The sequence below is a fragment of the Heliangelus exortis genome, chromosome 1, assembly GCF_036169615.1.
Source record: "Heliangelus exortis chromosome 1, bHelExo1.hap1, whole genome shotgun sequence".
In the NCBI taxonomy this organism is placed as follows: Eukaryota; Metazoa; Chordata; class Aves; order Apodiformes; family Trochilidae; genus Heliangelus; species Heliangelus exortis.
The window spans coordinates 76,322,737-76,342,590 of NC_092422.1; the positions used below are offsets into that span (position 1 = coordinate 76,322,737).

Sequence of the window (19,854 nt, forward strand, 5' to 3'; positions counted from 1 at the left end):
TTAAGATACAGCTTTCATGGGGCATGCTTGCTGTCTGGATCACAGAGGCTCCATCCTCATCCTATCAACATGGAAATCATGGCAGGCACTGGAAGCCAAAGTGACTTGCCCAAGGTCATCCTGCAGATAAAAAGGCAGGAGCACACAAAAGATAGGAGCACAACTCAAAGCATCTCCTGCATCCCAGCAGAGCAGGAAAGCAAAATCATCTCCTCACACTAGTTATACCATGTGGTTGCATCTGTTTCTAATGAGTTTAATGTAATAAGTACATAAACATTAACTCACAAGGTGTCTGGACCCTGTGCCAACAACAACAGTCAGAGACAAAAATCTTATTGACTTAAGTGGATTTGTGTCTGCACTTCTTCCATTGCTTTCCAGTTCCTTGTAATTCTCAGCAACTAAGTATATTTGGGAAATGATTTGTGGGGAAAAAACAAAAACACACCAAAACCAAACCAAACCAACACTGCAGAGCTGGTAATTATTTTTTTTTCCTCTCCTTACTAGCCCTGACACCTTCATTCTTTTACACGCAGGCTGCAGGGCCCGGCAGGCCGGAGCCCATTTCGCCTGACCCCGGGAGAAGCCGCTCCACGGTCCGGAGGGGCAGGGGGAGGGCAGGGGTCCGGGGAATCCCCGGGACGTGCCCCGCCGCACACAGGCTCCTCACAAAAGGGACACGGCGTCCGGTGCCAGCCCGGCTCAGCCCTGGGTTCTCTCGTCCGCAGCTGATGCTGACAGACAGCAGCATTTCAGAGGCCCTGCTGGGGACCAATGTGCTCCCGGGACTTGGCTGTGTTACGGGCATGGATGTAGATGGTGTTACAACGGGTGGGTGTGCACCATCACGGTCAGGAACATGTTCCACATTCGGTATTATTGTTTGCAAGCTCAGACTTGCTGTATTTTCCACGTACTTTCCAACGTGTGTTTTGCTAAGCGGCCAACGAGCACCCCCGCGCTGCCTCAGCCTTTCCCCTCTCCTCTCCAGGGGGCAGGGGCAGGAGGCGATGGGGAAAGGAGACGAGGGAGCGAGGAATTTTCTTCCACCGGCTTCATTGTACCCCCTGTGCAACCCAGCTGCGGTCACCGGCCCCGGGCGCTCCAGCCGCTCCGCCGGAGGCCCTCCGCGCCCCTCGCCGCCGCTCCCCCGCTCCCCGGACGCCCCGATCGCGCCGGCCGCCCCAAGCCCCGCACAGGCGTTCCGCGGGGCCGGCTGCCCTCACCTGGTGGCAGAGGATGGTTCGCTGGACCAGGCGGGCGTAGCCGTCCAGGCGCACCCCCGAGTTGCTGCGGCTCCTCATCGCCTCAAAGCCGCCGCCCCCGCCGCCCCGTACCTCCCGCTTCAGCCGGCACGGCTCTCCGGCCCTCCTCCTCCCCTTGGGTGAGAGCGGCCCAGAGGCAGCCCGAGATGGCGCCGACCTCCTCCCTCCCCTCCTCTCTCCCTCCCTCCCGCCGGTGAGGCGGAGCGGGGCGGGGCGGAACGGAGCGGGGCGGGCGGATGGGCAGCGGGAATGGTGAGGGGCGGGCGGTCTCGGCGGCGAAACAGGCGGGAGCTGGCGGAGTAGTCAGAGGAGCAGGTGCGCTTCTGTGGCGGTGTGGAGCTTGACGTCCCGAGTTCTGCTTTTCTCAAGAACTCGCAGGCTTCTCCCTGCGATGTCTGCAGCTAACTTCCCAAGCCTCTGGGCGCCGCCCGGGAGCATCAGGAAGAGGGCCCGGGCGAGGGGCGGCTGGCAGTGCTCGGGGCCCCGCCGGGAGCTAAAGCAAGGCCGAGCAGGGTGAGCTTGTAGTGACACAAGTCAGGGCTAAATTGTCGAAAATAAAGGAGATTTCATACGTTCTCTTCAGAAGTTCTTAACCATAAAATGCAAAAGCCTAGGTAATTTGTTGGAAGGCTTTATTAGGTATCTATACATCTCACTCTTGGCTTTTCAGCTTCATAAACGAAATATAGGAGTTTCGGATGGAAACGAAACTGCTGTTGCCATGGGCACTGATGGGGGACGCCATGCGATGTGCCCTTTTGACCCATTTGCCCTTGCATGTCTCCTGCTCTCTTTCTGTCGTTCCCATAGGGAAGAACAGGACAGGAACACGACAGGAGCAAGGAGAAAGAAGGGTAGTCAGGCAAAGAGAACCACATCCCTGAAACTTGTCAATGACTTCAACGGAGAAAATAAATAAATACGGGATGTCACATACGGTTGCAAAATCTTTAGTAAGCTCCCTCTGCTCCTGGCAACAGGAGCAAAAACAGTGGAACTTGGGGATGCTGAATGAAGGACTGAGGAGATATTTCAGAGCAGCTGGAGGTATGGGATTTCAATCTGACTTTAGAAAGGATTTTCTTTTACTGGTGTTTTTGGTTTTGTTTTTTCCCCTCGTGTAGTTACAGCATTAACAGGAGTTAATTTTGTGACTTTTTTTTCTGTGCTTACTTCATTGACTTTGTAACCGACAGCCATGGTTGAAAAAAGTCTTAAAGGACGCGTGTTCAGTCAGAGGTGGCCGGTTGCCATCAGACAGCATTTTGTTAGGCACAGCACGGCAGGAAAGGGGACTGGGCACTGCTCGGGGGTTCATCAACTTCATCAGCCAGAGCCCCGCAGCTGCAGGTCAGTGTAAAAGCTGCACAGACCCAACACATGAAGCAGCTCGCTCTCTCCTCAACTCTCTGCATGAGCTGCCTGCTTCAGGGCACTCCTTTTCACAGAAGACTGCATACACCTTAGGGAACTGGTTTGCTGAGCAACGTTCTGTCAGCTGTACATAGTTTATTTGTCTATGACTAAGCTTAAAACTTTCTTACAGATGTCCCCTTGTTTGCTCAGCAGGCACAGACCGATGCACAGAATTTTACTTTGCGCTCTGGGAAGGGGTTGCAACTTTCATGGAGCTCTGAGCTGTCGATACTCAAGTGCTAGCAGTGCACAAAAGATCAAGTACCAAAAGGGATACTATGACACTCAATGTGCAAACATTTTTCAGCTAGTTTGATGATACTTATTTACTGAGCTAAAATAATATGCTGCTATGGGTGCAAAATTTTACTACAATATGTTCATGCTTTTAAGTGGCAAAGTCAGGAAAGACTCCCCACCCTCAAGAATATATGCAATAAAAATTACTAAAGAATCCTAACATATGTTAGGATTAAAAATAAAACAAAGGGAGACTCCAAGCAGGTAAGCGATGGTGTAATAAACATTTTCATAGGGAATTTAATTACTGAAGCTATGTGCTTCAGTAATTAGTACGTTCAGCAGATTAATGGGAAGAGCTTCAGCAGACTTGAGGGCAAGAATTGGCTGGACAGACTTATGTCAGAGTTTTCTCAGCTGAGAAACCAGGTCTGTTAGAACAATGGAAGATAAAATATGTGGAAGACAATAAATCTAAGGGCTAGGTCAGTGTTTTCTCCAAGAGGTTATGCACTGCAGCTCATGTAATCCGAAGAACTGTAACACAACACAATACAATGACACATTTATCAAACAAAGTTTTTATATTTTACATGTTGTACTTGCTGAAAATATAAATATAAGAACATTAAATAAATTTACAAGAAACAGTGCAAAGGGAATTAGCCAAATATTTAAAGCATTTGCGGAAATGCATTCCAGCTACAAGCATTCCAGGATGGTCTTTTATTAACATGCAGTTAAAACCTTGTGGATAAACACAACAAATACATTAAATTCTCATGTTAAAAGCTTATTCAGAGTAGTCTTGGACATAGGTGATCAAAAGAACCCATGCATTGCATACAGAACCCCAATAAGGTTTGAGTACTGAGAGGTTCAGTTTCTGAACTACCACGAAGCCCCAGATAGGAGACATTTAACTAATGCTTTCTGGTGAGAAGAGTGTTCCCAGGGCTCCATACGGAGTCCTCTGGGAAAGGAAAGTCCTACCTCCCCACCAGCAGGCATTTGCTTTTAAAAATCCCCTTTACAGGGTCTGGCACTCCACAGTTTGGCACCAGTTTGTTCTAACTCTCGCTCCAGAAGCATCCAATTTTTGCCCAAGAACACAAGGGGGGAAAGGGAATGGCCTCAGCTCCCCATCTGTGTGAGGAAGAAGAGGCACAACCAGGGCACAGGCTAATCTCTGTGTGGGAAGAATCTTCACAATGTTGGATGGGCTTTCAGCTGTTGGGCATGAAGAGCCAACATTTTCAGACAAATACTACAAAGGGAATGAAATTGTGTTTCAGGAATTACTGAGCTAGGGCTGCAGTATTTGCCTTCCCAACCAAGGGCCAAAGTACAAGCAGAAATACTTATTCTAATAGCTCAAGAGCTGCCCCTTAAAATAGTCCATTTCTTGGCTACTAAATATAGTAGCTAGCATTTATTCTCTGTATTTTTTTCATCAAAACATTTCTTTCCTTTCTTTGTCATCACAAATGACAGTTTCTTAATCTCTGGAGCCACCACTCAAGATAAAATATTCCCATTGACTTACTCAAGACACTGACATAACTTAGCTGACAACTTTTTTTATCACTCCCACATTCATGACACTCTGATGATACCCAGTTTCTATCCCTCTGTGGTGTACTAGGAGGTTGCTAAAGCATCAAGACCAATAGTGTCTATTTACAGTCTTGTATCTAGTGAATGTATTTTAAACCCTGTAAGTGATTTCACCAAACAAATTACTTTCTGTTTCATTCTATGTTAATTATCTCAAAGAAAAATGCAAACTTAGAATAAAAGTTGAAACATAATACTAATTATTCCTATATATAGGAATATTTAAATTTATATTACAATAAATAAATATAAAAGTATCAGTAAGATGCTTAAATGCTGATATTTCTCTGCTTATGTACATCACTACAGAATTTGCTACTACAACATACAAAAAGTTGAAGACAGTGTAGCTAACATTTATAAAGATAGCATCGTTTGTACCCACAAGTAGTAACTTCCTACATTTATACTACTATGCATTCTATCCAGCTAAACCTAGTTGTAATGAAAAAAGGATGAATGAAACTTTCCTTTCAACGTAAAAAACAATCTCAAAACCAACACTAATGAATAATCAAAATGGAAATGTGTCAGCTGTAATTTGAGATGCAGGATACCTTGACATAATAGTAGCTTCTTTTTTTTTTTTTTTTTTTTTTTTTTTTTTTAACTCCTTAACTGTCCTTGTCCATCCATGCCTTCAAGTTCCAGTACCATATATTAAATAAATCAGTTCTTGGTCTGCTCACATTATGTAAAACTGTAAAGTAAATCTCTACTTCACACTTTAAAACAATGTGCTGTTTAAAAGCGAATCACATTTTCTCATTAGAACTTAGGCTTCCCCTCTTGGAAGTCCTTCTGAGTGAGATATGGTTTATTTGGCTGCCTGTGTCATCCTTTTCTTCAAATACAAGTTTTCCTGAAATGTCATGGAGACATACATCACCAGTCTGTACACTGAAACAAACACCATTCCTTTCACTGGAAAGATGGCCTGTTGAAACAAAAAAAAGTGCATCCTCTGTCAAAAAGGTTCAGAGTCAAGTCTCCCATGCTTTTTCAGTCACTGTAGGGAGTTCATGCACTCTCAATTTATCCCAGCAAAAATTTCAAAATGTGGAATTTTCTGTACAAATTCTAAATATATTTATTTTCCTGTGTGAAATCAGTAAAGAGATCTGAGAGATATAAATAGATTTATGCACAATAGGTGTTCATCTCTTAAACACCGAAGGTCACAATTTTCAGAATGTAGACTTTGACTTGGAATAAATATCACCAGATATGATGTAAAATACTTTCCATTCTAGTTTTGCTTTAACAAGTTAAAAGGTTTCTGAGGTTTGTCAAGCATCCAAAACAAGAAAATGTTTGAGAAACCAGGGAACTTTTTTTTCCTTTGAAAGGCACTCAACTCGCAGTATTTATTTCTGGAGGACAATCAGAGTATGCCCTACATCCTGTCATGGTTCTAAGTCATATTTAGACTGAGAATCTTACACACTGAAGTGAATCTACAATGAACACGTTTAATTGCTGATTACAGCCTGTTAGTTAAAAGCTTCATAAATGCTCAGTTCACTGGATAGAATCTTCTACCTCTATGCATCCTAGATAACTTTTATGAAAATTAGGATTTTTTTTACTGTACATATTTATGCAAATGTGTCCTTTTGGATTTTTTTTTTTTTCTTTGCTAAGCAGTGAAGTTTAAAAGATCTCCCAGGATCCTGGTGTCATTATCAGTAGGAGTAATTTATAAGGAAAGGATTCTGTTGCTGGAGTGAGTGGTCTGTATTGCTCTTTATACTGCTTGGGCCATGACCACCAAGCACACAGTTTTGGTACTGATCTACCCAAACACTTCCTCTAGAAACAAATTCTTCACTTCAGGCAGACTGCATACTTTTCAGAAGTTATCCTACTGATTCAAGCAGGTGTCAGCATATCAGCTGCATCAAAGTCTCACTGGCAAACTTCTTTGGAATGTAAGCCAGCATTTTTTAAATACAATGTGAACGTGTATTTCTAGCTAATAAGGCTTACTAACAGTTTGAAAATGTAATGCATATAACTTAAACATCTCAGGACAGAAGTTTAAGGGAGTGGTTTGTGGTGATGGCTATCAAATTACAAATCCCGTGCCAAACTGGACCCACAAAACAGAAGCAATGACCCAACAAACTATGCAAATCTTTTAAATATTAGGCTTTATACAAGTATAATACAAATATAATTTTTTATATTTATAAATTTCATATTGATATAAATTTATATGTATATTTTTACATTTTCAAATTGCTTATTTTTATAAATTGTTTATTTTTAATAAATTATTTATATAAATATAGAGACGTATATTTAATTGTTAATTTTAAATGCCATCAAGCCCTAAACCAGAAGCAAATGTAAACAGGGAAGATGACCAGAAGAGCTTTGTGAATCAGTTCAAATCAGATAAAGACTGAAATTACAGAAAACAATTGTACTTGCTATTGTATTTGTGCATATATAGTTGTTTAATCCCCTGCCTGACTACAACGGTTTTATTTTAGGAGTGTTCAAAGTAGCCATCCCCTAATGTTAGGGCAAAAGCTGAGAAGAAAATAAAACTATTCTTTAAACAACTTCAGAAAGGAAGTTCCCTTTCCTCGAGTGAGGAAGTCTGCAGGTTCAGCCATGAGATACTTAATGGTATTTTCTTAAACAGACAAACTTGTAAGAGAAAAAACAAAACAAAAAAGAAAATACTAGTAGCCATGCCCATGAAAAGATTAAGTTACACAGTCCAGTGGGCAAGCAAAGCCACAGGCTGTAGAGATGCTCCAAACTCACCATGACAAGTCATTCAACCCTGCATTTGGAATAGCATTTTAGTGGAAGTAGTGAGGTCATAACCATTAACTGCTTCCAAGTCAGTATATTTATGACATAGGTCTTTCTTCACACTAAACAATTTAGCTGATGTCATGACTTCCCAGCCTCAACTCTTGAACAGTTGGGGAAAAATACAGGCACACAACTCTGTCTGTATTTTTACAACTGTATCTATAGTTCCTTAAAACAGGTGTGTAGTATTATTTGTTAGGACATTCTGAAGTGTTCTGGCTTATACTTAGGAATAATATTTTGTAAGCACTTCACATTATCATTAAAAGCACATCACTTTTGTTTTAAGCAAAAAAATAGATTGAGAAATACTATTTTGCAGTATACATACCATTTCCATTTGTGTGCACTGAATAATCACTATTCATTAGTAGTGTAGTAGAGTTAGTGGAGTTACTGTTTGATTGTAAGGAATTGGAAGAACTAGATACTCCTTGATTTACAGTCTGCTTCTTTAAACCATTAGTAGCAGTTCTACTCCAATCTACAACAGGCACATTACAGAAAATAGTACAAGTTATATAAGCAATGTATAAAAATATATGCAAATAAAAACAAGGCTTTACCCACTCTCCTGACAGCATTCTAGATAGAATAATACTCTCTTAAGAATTTCATGATTCTTGACCTTTAAACTTTTTAAATCTAGTTCCCTTTTGTTTCTTCTCCCTGTTTTAATACAAGCAGCCAGCCACCATAGTTTTACAACTGCAGACCAGATCAGAAAAAATTACTACAGTCCCATTAATCTCTTAATAACTACAAACCCATTAAGTTAAAATGTATAAAAGTATACAGCTTTACAAGATCAATATAAAATAATAAAATAATAACTTATAGTTTTTATTGTTCAAACTATGATTTACCTTTTTTTTGGTGGAAGCCACTGGTAAAACTACCAGCTGACTCAGGAGCAGGAAAAAACCTTGCAGTTTCTAACTGATCTAAGCTATTCTGCAAAGACTTTATACTGCAGTGGAACTGATCAACTGCAGTTAACAGCTTAATGCAGCAGCATGTAAGCATGTAAGAACTGCATAAGCTACCACCAGCTTACACTGAGTATAGGTTTGGAGGTTTATTATAACTTGGATAATAAATTAGAACTGTAACTGCAGCAATATTATTTATTAAATTAAAAAAAAAAAAAAAAAAAAAAAAAAAAGCATTGCAAAACACTAGGAACTAAGCATTCAAAGTTAAAAAAAAAATAATATTCCTATTTACCAGAGTTTTCTGCCAGCCTGAATTTCCCACAACAGAGATATCTTCTCCACTGCTTACGGACATTCTCCTTTGTTGCACAATAGAAGATAAAAATGAAGAACCCTGCAAAGCAGTAATATTAGAGTGTTGTAAAACTGACATTTATTACTGCTTGATAAACAATGTTTTGGTTTTCCTTCATGCTTTTCAAATTTCTAATCAAACTAATGACACTTTTGTTTGATGAAAACGTTTACAACTCTGAATACTGAAGAGTAGCCACTTTTCCCTTACGTAGATGAGAGGTATAACACACACAAATGTAACAAATATAACCAAATCCACAATGTGCATGAAGTTTCCTATAAGAAAGCTTTTGTAGCCTCTGTAACTCTGCTTTTGGATATGTGTAACAGCATCCTGGTCTTTGCAAAGCTGCATGCTCTCGTAGCTACTTCCTATATGTTCTTAAATACTGAAGGCCACACTTAGGAGTCAGACCCCTAACTTTCAGATGTTGCAGCCTTGCTTTTCTCTGTGGCCCTTTGTTAAATGTCACACTTCTTCCCTAAGCCTTAGGTGTAAATGGAGAGATGATACAGTTTTCACTACATTGATTGCATTATGATGCAAACACTTTCAGTACCCGAATACAGAAATACAGTCACTTTCAGTGGTTTGCTATAATTTTAAAAAATATTACAGGCTATAACTATACCGTACCTAGAAACAGTAGATAGAATTCCTGTACCTTACTGTAGCAGAACTGTAACAAAAGACTGCAGTAAAGCAGTATCATTGCCAACTGAGCTAACATATTAAAGCACATACCAAAACTACATCTTTCTTGCTGAATCAAGAAAATGCCATTTCCAAGTGTTTTTTCTCATTATATCATACACAGGCTGGCACATGAAGGATAAACCTACCTTGCAAAGTGTTGAAAATGGTAAAGAGGTAACTAAAAACATCATTTACTTCGAAGAAAGCAAGTCCCCAAGTAATTCCCAACAAGAATGTGAGTCCTGCAACACTCCTAAGGTCTTGAATACTGGTTCTCCTTTGAGCACCGAGTTGTTTTTTCCTTTTGATACGACAGAGCTGGACCAGCACAACAATGAACATGCTGATATTGATCAGGAATATCATGCAAAAGTATCCCACAGCAGCAGTATAGAAGGTAATTTCACTTTTAATCCAGCAGCTAGAACACAAGAACCATTATCAGAACACATGTCAACCATTATCAGAAACAGAAATTAAGTAAAATAAGCATGAGATAAAGATGTGGCTTGCTGCACATGCAAACCATTTTTGTCTCTTTAGTAAAAGTTGTTGGGTTGGTTTTTTTTGGCTAAAGGGTAAAAGCTTTCATATAGGCAACAACCACCAAACGTGACTTATTGTAGAGCTCACTCATTGCTTCCTTCCCTTCTACACCTTTAATTTACAGAAAAAAAAATCATAGGACTTCTCTCCCACCCACCCACCCCACAAAAAGCATCTCCCTTTAACTCACAATTCATCAGGTCTGTTCATTGAAAACATCCCAGCAGTTATAAGTCCATAGTTATCTGATGATACTGCCAACACAAGGCACACAACTACAGCTGGTAACCCTAAAAGATGATGAGAAAACACATTAGAAAAAATAATGAGAAAGACAGTATTAGGAGAACTTGAAATTATTATATTTTTCTGTGAAATTTACAACTTGGTTCTGAAATTTGTCTGTTGAATTCTGTTGGCTACTAGCTGTTTAAATAAATCTAAAAACTGGAGCATTAAAACTGCTCAGGAGAGTAGCTTGCAAAGAAAGAAGAGTTCTTCTCTATAGTTAGGTCCCAACCTTCCTAAGTAAGGTAACAAATAACATCACTCATCAAACAGATTTAAAATATAACATATAAGATATCAGACTTTCTTTCATATATCTGTTTTAACAAAAAGATTTGACTATTTTTAAGGCCTTCATTCACATTTACTCAAGTGACCACGGAGGATAATCGAGCCCATAATCCCTTCAGCTTTCATCCAGATAGATCTTTTCTGCTGCTTTTTGTTAGCAACAGTGCTATTCCATAAGTGGAATATATATATATATACTTACTGAAGTTCTTTTCAAAACAAAACTGATGCCATCCATCTGGTAAATGGAAATGGAGCTGCACATTGAAAATTGGTTCTATTGCACTTGCACAAGAAAATTCATTATCAATGTGCATTGCAGAAGTCTCAGTTCTGCAGTTTCTGAGTTCCCTACCTCAGAAAGGTGGAATATATAGGGTCAGGTTTACTGATAATGATAAGTGATTACTGATTTACTGATTTTAATCAGAATTTACTGATTACTTATAATAGTCAGTGTAAGGTCATAACATTTAATCACTGCTTCATTTTAATTTCTGAATTCTGTCACATTCGCTGAAATACTTGCTAAGAGGATTTATCTATTTGGCATCCAAAAACAGATAAAAAATCAGTATAAAAAATACATACCCCAACCAACAATGCAAAATTTAAGAATGTATTTCCGTACGTAGGTATTAAAGACTTTCACAAGGGCCAGGTACATGTGGAAAGCTTCCAGGCCCATCCAGGTGAAGGAAGCCAAGAGGAAATAGTGGAGAAGTACTGCAATTGCAATGCATGGGCCTTCCTGGTGATACAGTGCAATCCATGCGTCAAGGAGGAACACTAAGTTGAGTAGAAGTAATGCAGCACACAGCTGTATAAGGATTTTGGAAGGGTAATCTTTCCGGATTTTCCTAAGAAAAGCAAATTAGTGAGATGACATCAATTGTTCATGGATCCCTGGCTTACTTCTTCTCTTGCAGTCCTTAGTGCACCAATACCAAGAAAAAAAATTATTTCTGTTTTGTAATTTCTATGTAACTTCTTTATATATTGTGTTTATACATGGAGAGAGTAATATACAACAGATTTTCAAATTAACAATCTGTATGAATAAAATTTGTTGTAATACAGTTACATAAATTCAAATAGTAACTTGGATTCTTAGGGTTTAGTAAAATGATAATTTTTTTCATTGTATGTTGGACTTCGATTGTTACAATACTTCCAAAAACCAAAATGTGATTTTTATTTATTGCTAAACTTTATTAGGCTCTTGACTGCACTTTTAAGGCCTTGATAGAGACAAGTTAAGTCAGTAATGACAGGATAATGAGAGGATTAACTGAGCTGAATAATTTCAAGGTGGATTTCCAAAATGGATTCAACACTTAAAGCTCAAATATATGACAGTGTTCTGACAAAAAATAAAAAAGAATAAAAATGCTTTTTAAAATGCTGTCATTCTGCACTGCTCTCTATATGTTGTAATTTCAACACATTCCTAGACACTTCCATGATGGTAATCCATTATAAAATATTTAAGAGTGCTACTTCTTTACTACTTTCTTCATAAAGCCTCATGATTGGTTCACTTGTCTGCAAGATTAAAATTCCTGGAGACTGAATTAAAATCTTCCTGGTAAACTGCACAAATCTGTCCATTACTAATGGAGACAGAATCCCTAAGTGTTGGAAAGGACATTATAGTGAAGATTTCAAACAACCACAATGGAAGAATAATGAGACTTAGTCGAGCAGGTACTTACTCAAAGGCTATGTAGGTCACAAGAGTAATAGACAGAAAAATTGCAGAGAGGCCACAGCCTATATAAGATATAAAAGTCAGCGCCAATTCTTCTGTGGGATTCAAATGAGTCATTCCATAGAAGTTCTAAAACAATAAAAGAAGTTAATTTCTGAGAACATTCTTATTAAATGGAAAAGATTTTAAAAATCCTCTGCAATTAAAAGAAAAAAAAAAGAAAAAGTAAACAGTTAATTTTATCATGGATCTTATAAAAGTTTAACTGAAAAACAGAAAAGCGAGTTTAGTCCTGCAAGCAGCACGTATTTGGACTCAATGATCCTTATGGGTTCCTTTCAACTTAAGATATTCTACAATATTTTTGATTTTAATTGTGAAATCCCATTTGATTAAAAACTTGTTTTAAATTAAATTTATTCTAATTTATATTTCTTACAATATAAATTACTGCCTAACTGTTAAAACTGCAATTTAAAAAGCACTTAAGGAATTTTTACTCCAGTGGAACTCATGGACCCCATCCAACAAGCAGCTTAAGCACCTGACTAACTCCATGGTTATATGTACTAACAGCAAAGTGAACAGAACCTGAGTAGTATTTCACAGATGGTGTGTGCGTACTGACTACATTTCCTTAGGATAACACATGTTAAATATGTTCTTGATTCAAGGTAAGATTGCAGAATTTTAAAAATAATTACCGTCAAAACTGCAAAGTTTGTAAGGTGGTTGCATGAACAGACTGTTTCATTGACTCTACTTTCTTTAACTATACAGCCTTCATATGACCAGCCTCCATGTCCACCTGTTAAAAAAACCCAGCTTTGTTACTCATAAAAGCCTTTGTTTACATTAACTTGAGTTAACACAGAGAAAAAAGCATGATATCTTAAGTGATATCAAGTACTTACCATTTTTCTTGAAGTCCCAAAAAACACATCTAACTGTTGAATTATCCTGTTCAGATTTAAAAAAAAAAAACAAACAACAAAGTTTTATTAGACTATGAGTTTATGATCAAGTAATTTATGAATTAGCTACAAAATGCAGGCAAGAACAAATACTGCACACAACAAATACACCTGTTGTATATGAACGCAAAATGATCTGGGGTACATAGAACAGAATAATGTTGCAATATACAAGTGAAAATATGCTGAACAAATTTTAAATCACCACACAGGAGCCAGCTCTCATTCTTATGCTAGGATTCTGCTCCTGGACGAACATTATGAATGCTTTCAATGCTTTATCACACTATACAAAGTGTTGGGATTTCTCATCCTTCCTGATTTTTTAAGCATCAAGAACATGACCATATAGAAAATGAAACACTCTTTTATATTTTTTTATATATATATCCAAATTTTATATTTATATTTCATGTCTCTAAATTACCATGATGTTAAACATTTTCATTTATATTTCACACACACACATGAAAATCCTGAAACCAGTATTAGTAATACACTAGACTGCTATGAATACTAATAATTCTACAGTTATATTTCAAAGCTCGGACTTATACCAATACAAGCAAAAATTACATTAAGCCAGCACTTGAAAGAAGTTTCAGGGACATTAGTAGAATCCCCACATTTTCAGAATATAATGTTCTAGTATTTTAAATTCTTTTAAGATATGGGATAAAAGATTTTTATCCTTGATGCTCATTTAGCAAAGAGATGCTATATATTAGCCCTTAGAGTTCCAGATGACACTATTCTGCATTCCAGTTTAACACACAACATTGCCTCTAAAACAACTTACATTGCTATCTGGCCATGCAGCACCTACAAATTTAATGATTGCAACATCTCTGTAGCAACCCCCACTGGAAGACTTTAATCTAAGATCTTTCGTTCTTTGAATAAAACAGAAGGGTAGATAAAAACAGAACGAAAGATAAAACCTGGATGAGTAAGTGATAGAGCAAGATTACTTGAAACCATTTGAGAACAAAAAATTTATATTGGTGATAAGTAAGCAAAGATGAGTTATTTTGAAAGTCCAGATGGAGTTGAAATGTCCACACTAATAAAGTAGAACACAATGGTCTGTATTCTTAGTACAGTATTTCTTCTACAACAACTCCAACAGAGACAATAAATTATATTTTGTCTGCCACAGTGTAAGTCATAAATCATACCTGATTAGGTTTGATATTCTGTAAAATGACAGTAACATTTTCTTTTAAGTTCCTAATTGTGAGGTTAGCAACACTTGATGATATAACATTGCTGATTAAAGATGCATTTTTCAAAGACAGATCCTGGAAAAAAAAAAGAATCAGATTTTTAAATCTTAAAGGAAACAATGGTAGAGTACAGTACCCACAAGCTCCGTTATGTGGGGTGAGCACTAGACAAAAACAATCAATTTCTATATCAGGAAGTTTTGAAATGTGTTTTGAGGAAAAAAAGGTCATATTTTATTTTGCTCTAAGCTTGAGTTTAAAATCCTTAAGAACAGATAACTGAAAAGATACCTGGAACACAGTAGTCTTTTTGAAGAAGTTGAATATAATTCTAGAAGCCAGTTCTGATTCTTCAGGGGATAAATTTCTCAGCAATGATGAAGGAAGTGTAATTGATCCAAGATTATTTAAATCATTAATTGCATTAATGCCTAGAGAGATCTGAAAAATAAATGCAAGGATTATGCATAATTTCAATCACTGAAGGATAATTAAATTGTTATTTATTTTCAGTTTAGAACTTCAAAATACCCTGTAATCACTGTCAGGAACTCACTGCTGCTCTCTCATTCCTCTCCTGCTTCAACAAATAAATAGCCTGAAATAAATAAATAGCACATTTCAGGTCTGCCTTCCATTGAAAATACTCTGGCTTTACCCATTTGGTTACAGGGACAGAACACAGCACTGTGGTGAATACTGTTGATTTGAAAAAGGTGAAGAGCAAGAGCCTAGGTAGGTCTAAGTAATTGTGTAGGTAGATAAATACTTCACAGCATGGAAACCTGTAAAGGCAAAAAATTTATATACCCCATATGAAATATGTCAGAATTCAGAAAAACTGTAAACAGCCATTATTTGTCAACGGGTTATGCAGCATCTAAGACCATAAACCTTCACTTCATGATCATCTCACAAAAATGAAAAAAATAAACTGGACAAGTTGCAATTTATGTATCTCAAGTGCTTTGTGATCTAACATAATAAGAAAAAAGATCCGAACTTTCACCCAAAGTTTTCTGTCTTGTACTTAAAGAACAGAGAGCTTTGTTTAGTACAAAATCTCTAACATTTTCTTGTTGCACATTAGTCCCTTTAAATACAAGTATCATCATCTCAGAGTTCCTAAAAGATGTGAAACATTAGTAGAACTGAAAAAAAGAAATTATCTGTGTATTCAAAGAATGGCTGTAATAGGAACAACAGTGTGAGGTCCCCACAATGCCCTAACAATATGGTTTAACTATCCAGTGTAGGATAGTGGTCTTCAAACTTTTCTGGTTGCATACCCCAAAACTATCTATTCATAAGTTATATGCAAGCATTACTGTACTAATATATTATGAACATTATGAAATATACTCAATCCCAAAACATTTTGAAGGATGATATAAAGAATAAACGTTTTAAAAAGATATTTTAATGTATTAATCATCTAAAACTATTTTCTTCCTGCACCCCAATGGACTGTTGTGTATATGCCCTGGGGTACTTATACCCCACCTTGGAGATCACTGGTTTAGACAGCCACCAAAGAAACCCCCAATAATTTCCACAGAAGCATTCCTGTTGTTCTGGTTTGAACTAGGTAATGTTGTTGGAAATTCTTTGCATTGCATTGCCAGTGCTGTGAGATTTCACGAAAATCATTGGCAGATACCTATTTTTCAGCACTACCACCTCCTAGTCACCTCACATTCATGCAACATTCATTAGGTAAGAAAATAGAAAAGAACATAAATGTTATAATTTCATTATCATTTTCATTATCAGGGTTCTATTTATGGCTCGTGCTGCATTAAAACTATTCTCTGGAAGGGCAGAATGTGCCAAAATTTGTCTAGAACTTTCCATCTTTCCCTGCTTAAGCCTCCAAGGCTGTTAGTTCCAAATTATTATTTCTTCAACCAGAAGGGAGCTTTTGAGCAAGACAAAATGGATTCAGACTTCCTAAGCTCCTCTTTCTTGGCAAGATGGCTAGTCATGAGTGAGAAATGTATTAATATCATTCTTATCCAAGCAACATAATAGTTCTTTCCTGGAACCATCTGCAATCAGTCTCCCTCTATCAGATGAAGCCATATGGCAACACCCTGAAAAATTTCGGTACTGTCAGGGTGGGTGATTAAGTGACTTATGATTCAGGGTTTTTGAGGCAAAGTTATTCTGCCAGGCATTCTGTCCATTCTGGTGTTCTGGCTGTGCTCTCTCTAAAAGTTTGTTAGTTGAATGCCAGTTTCTGCTAAGTTTGTTGCTTATGTACACTTGCTAATACAATATAAAATTAAAGTAAAAACTATGGAGGGCTTCAAAAAGAAAGTATTTTTTCCCTGAAACTAGAATTAGAAAGATCCTGAAATTCACAGAAGGGTTAAAGATCATCTAGTTCCAACCCCCTGTGCCATGGGCAGGGACATCTCCCACCAGACCAGGTTGCTCAAAGCCCCATCCAAACTGGCCTTGAACACTGCAGGGAGCGGGCATCCACAATTTCCCTGGAAAACTTATGCCAGTGTCTCACCACCCTCACACTAAAGAACTTCTTCCTACTGTCTAACCTAAATTTACCTTTTTCCAGTTTAAAACCATTACCCCTTGTCCTATCACTACATGCACTTATAATGTCTTTCTCCAGCTTTCTTGAAGTCCCTTCAGGTTCTGAAAGGCTGCGATAAGGTCTCCCTAGGGCTTCCTCTTCTCCAGGCTGAACAGCCCAAACTCTCTTAGCCTGTCTTCACAAAAGACATGCTCCAGCCCTCTGAATTGTGACATAAACACAGAAAAAAACTCATGCTACATATAAATATAAACCCCTAAATATTTAGAAGCAAATGTTTGGGAATTTGTAAATATTTATAATTATAGATGTTTAACCTGGAGATCAGCTGAGTCCTGGACAGCAAAAGACATCTGTTCTGAGCGGATGATGTTGGTTTTGACAACAGCCAGAGCCAAGGAAGGGGACGCAAAATCAGCAGACGTTGCCGAAAATCTCAGTTTTAAGCCAATATAATCCACCAGTTTTATAATTCTGTTAAGAAGAAGAGGTACTTAGTATTATAAAGCACATACCCCAAAAAATCTCAGGCAAGATGTAGTTATGGAGAAGCACTACAAGCACAGTATAATATACAGCTCATTCTGTTCACTTAGTGTGGTGTCAACCCAAAAAAATACAATGTTTTCTATGGCATTATATTGTAGTAGAGCTGGTAACGCTATAATGACACTCATTCTGTTTTGTGTAAACACATTCAAGAATAATAAACATTATCTGGCAACACACCCTTAACAGACTGACAGAATGACCTACCTGTTAGAAATTCGGGGTGGTAGTTGTTGAGTGGCAGTCAGAACTTGGCTAACCTCACTAACCATCCTTTCTACATCTTTTGGCTCTACTTTTCCAGCTGCTAAATCACCTTCTATTTTGGACACAATTTGCTCAGCTGTGGTGATATCGATGGTGGTATATAAAGAAGTTGTGTATGTAGTAGTCGATAGTACCTTTCCTGTGACAAAAGAAAAGTTGTGCATTTATTTGAACCTTGTGTTCAACAAATGAAGTAAGCTTTGAGAAGGAGAAAATTTCAGCAGTTCTCTTGACTAACAAATCCTACCGTAATATGTAAGGTCTTTCAAAATGTTATGTGAGACAGAATCCCTTTTTCTCCCTATCAACTGCTTTGCAGATAGCAATACTTTAAATCTTATATAAAACATAAAGAAAGGCTTCTAATGGCAAGCATCATCTCACTTTTTACTGATTACAAAGTTCCTCACATCACACCACTAAATACGTTAAATGATCTATTATTCTGGATTTTTATACACTGAATGGCTGAAAGTGGAATAAAATCAAGATAAGATCAGTGATTTGTAAAGAAGCTTATAAAGCAGCATACAATTTTCATAGGAAAACACACAGCCATAAGGGTATTCATAACTAGTGACAGGAAGATCCAACACTGATTTGCAGTATTTAAAATACTAGCTTCGTAAAAAACAATAGTTACCCTAGCTCTGTCACTTACTTTTTTCTGATACCTATTAAGAACTTAGACCTTAGCACAATACATATCTATCAGTTACCAGCCAATTTGTAGGGTGTGATATCACTCATTATGGCCAAGCACATCAGAATGTATTTTAAAAGAAGTTTACACCTCGTGAGAGTTGTGCTCAGGTTTTTCAAGTAATTGGAAGGTCACAGCTCAGATATATAATCTTGTATAATAAAGTCTAAAAGCAAATTGAGTTCATGGCATACGAGAAAAAGGAAAAAAAATCATCATTTAACTTGTCATATTTACCTGTGCTTCCTTTAGGCATGCTAGCATGGCTGTCAGCAGTGGGATGAGGATGAGAAGCTGAGACAGAATGGCTGATAGGACTAACAGTAGGGGTCAAAGTTACTGTGAAAGGAGGAAGGGGAAGGTGCTGCATGGGTGCTGTGGTAACTTTTTTGTTACCAGAATTAGGTTGGGTTGACTCTGTAGCAAGATGTGCAACAGATTTGGTAGCAGTCTCAAAGGGAGTAATTGCTATAGGAGGTTTTGGGGAAATCTCAGAAGAGGAAGAGGGAAGTGCAGGATGTTTACTGAAACCTACAGAAGGAGAAATTATTGTAATAGGCTTGCTAAAATATGAAGTATGAGATTTCATTGAGAAAGCAGCAGTAGTGGCAGGTTTTGTTGCAGGTGTGGGAACAGTGACAGATTTATCAGAAGCTGTAGAAGGAAAAGTTGGTGTTGTATGTTCAGCAAAAGACTCAGAAGAGGAAAGTGTAGTGGTAATGCTGGTGGAAGACACAGCAGTTTCAGTAGTAGGTGTGGCAGAAGTTTCAGAGAGAGGACTTGTAGTGGGAGATGTGGACAGTGTTCCAGAAAAATAGTTTTCTGTGAATGGTGGCATCAGTGGTGTAACTGTGGAGCTTTGTTTGGTAGAAAGTGCAGGGGGGGAAATAAAAGTATTAGAATTGGGACCAGTCTTTTTAGGGAGAGAAGGAAAAGGAGTGAAAGGAACCCATACAGAATAAGGTGGCACTCGTATAGTACTGTAAAAAAAAAAAAAAAAAAAAAAGCACAGAATTTAATATTGTTTATATTTTAAAGAAAACAAATTATAACAGAGTATATAGATTAATTATATGGACATAGAACTAATGTATATTTTAAAATCAGATTGGATGTTTCATGCTCTTGTAACAAATGAATTCTGTAATACTTTGAGGGTTCTCTATATTCTGTTTTGCTGTATTTGTTAACTAGCAAGTCTACAAATACTTTGGACAGCTGCCAACTTTGCTGCCTACTCTGGAGGTGACCTGGTGCTGAACCCGAAAGCTACCTCCAACAAATTTGAAAAATGGTGAGAAGAAAGGGAAGACAGGGGAGGAGAGGGGAATAGAGAGGAATGGGGATGGAGTTACTACAGGGAAATATCTGTCAGGT

The 19,854-nt window shown here is 37.9% G+C and overlaps 2 protein-coding genes across 8 annotated transcripts in view; both read right to left on the reverse strand.

Annotated features, from left to right (window-relative positions):
• Window positions 1–1,477, reverse strand: part of PHKA2 (phosphorylase kinase regulatory subunit alpha 2) — a 44,425-nt gene extending 42,948 nt beyond the window's left edge. The window contains exon 1 of one of the 2 annotated variants that reach the window (XM_071749262.1): window positions 1,233–1,477. In XM_071749262.1, the coding sequence (XP_071605363.1) occupies window positions 1,233–1,310 (78 nt within the window). In that variant the 5' untranslated portion in view covers window positions 1,311–1,477. The remainder of the gene's footprint in view (window positions 1–1,232) is intronic. The other variant, XM_071749272.1, reaches the window with a different exon arrangement.
• Window positions 1,478–3,492: 2,015 nt separating this feature from the next.
• ADGRG2 (adhesion G protein-coupled receptor G2) overlaps window positions 3,493–19,854 on the reverse strand; it is a 60,997-nt gene continuing 44,635 nt past the window's right edge. For all 6 annotated transcript variants that reach the window (XM_071749218.1, XM_071749209.1, XM_071749238.1 and 3 more), the window contains 14 exons: window positions 18,715–19,457; window positions 17,715–17,913; window positions 17,276–17,432; window positions 14,693–14,842; window positions 14,354–14,476; window positions 13,116–13,161; window positions 12,906–13,009; window positions 12,206–12,330; window positions 11,082–11,350; window positions 10,102–10,201; window positions 9,512–9,786; window positions 8,604–8,705; window positions 7,708–7,860; window positions 3,493–5,481 (listed from right to left, as the gene is read on the reverse strand). In XM_071749218.1, coding sequence (XP_071605319.1) covers window positions 5,300–5,481; window positions 7,708–7,860; window positions 8,604–8,705; window positions 9,512–9,786; window positions 10,102–10,201; window positions 11,082–11,350; window positions 12,206–12,330; window positions 12,906–13,009; window positions 13,116–13,161; window positions 14,354–14,476; window positions 14,693–14,842; window positions 17,276–17,432; window positions 17,715–17,913; window positions 18,715–19,457 — 2,728 coding nt within the window. In that variant the 3' untranslated portion in view covers window positions 3,493–5,299. The remainder of the gene's footprint in view (window positions 5,482–7,707; window positions 7,861–8,603; window positions 8,706–9,511; window positions 9,787–10,101; window positions 10,202–11,081; window positions 11,351–12,205; window positions 12,331–12,905; window positions 13,010–13,115; window positions 13,162–14,353; window positions 14,477–14,692; window positions 14,843–17,275; window positions 17,433–17,714; window positions 17,914–18,714; window positions 19,458–19,854) is intronic.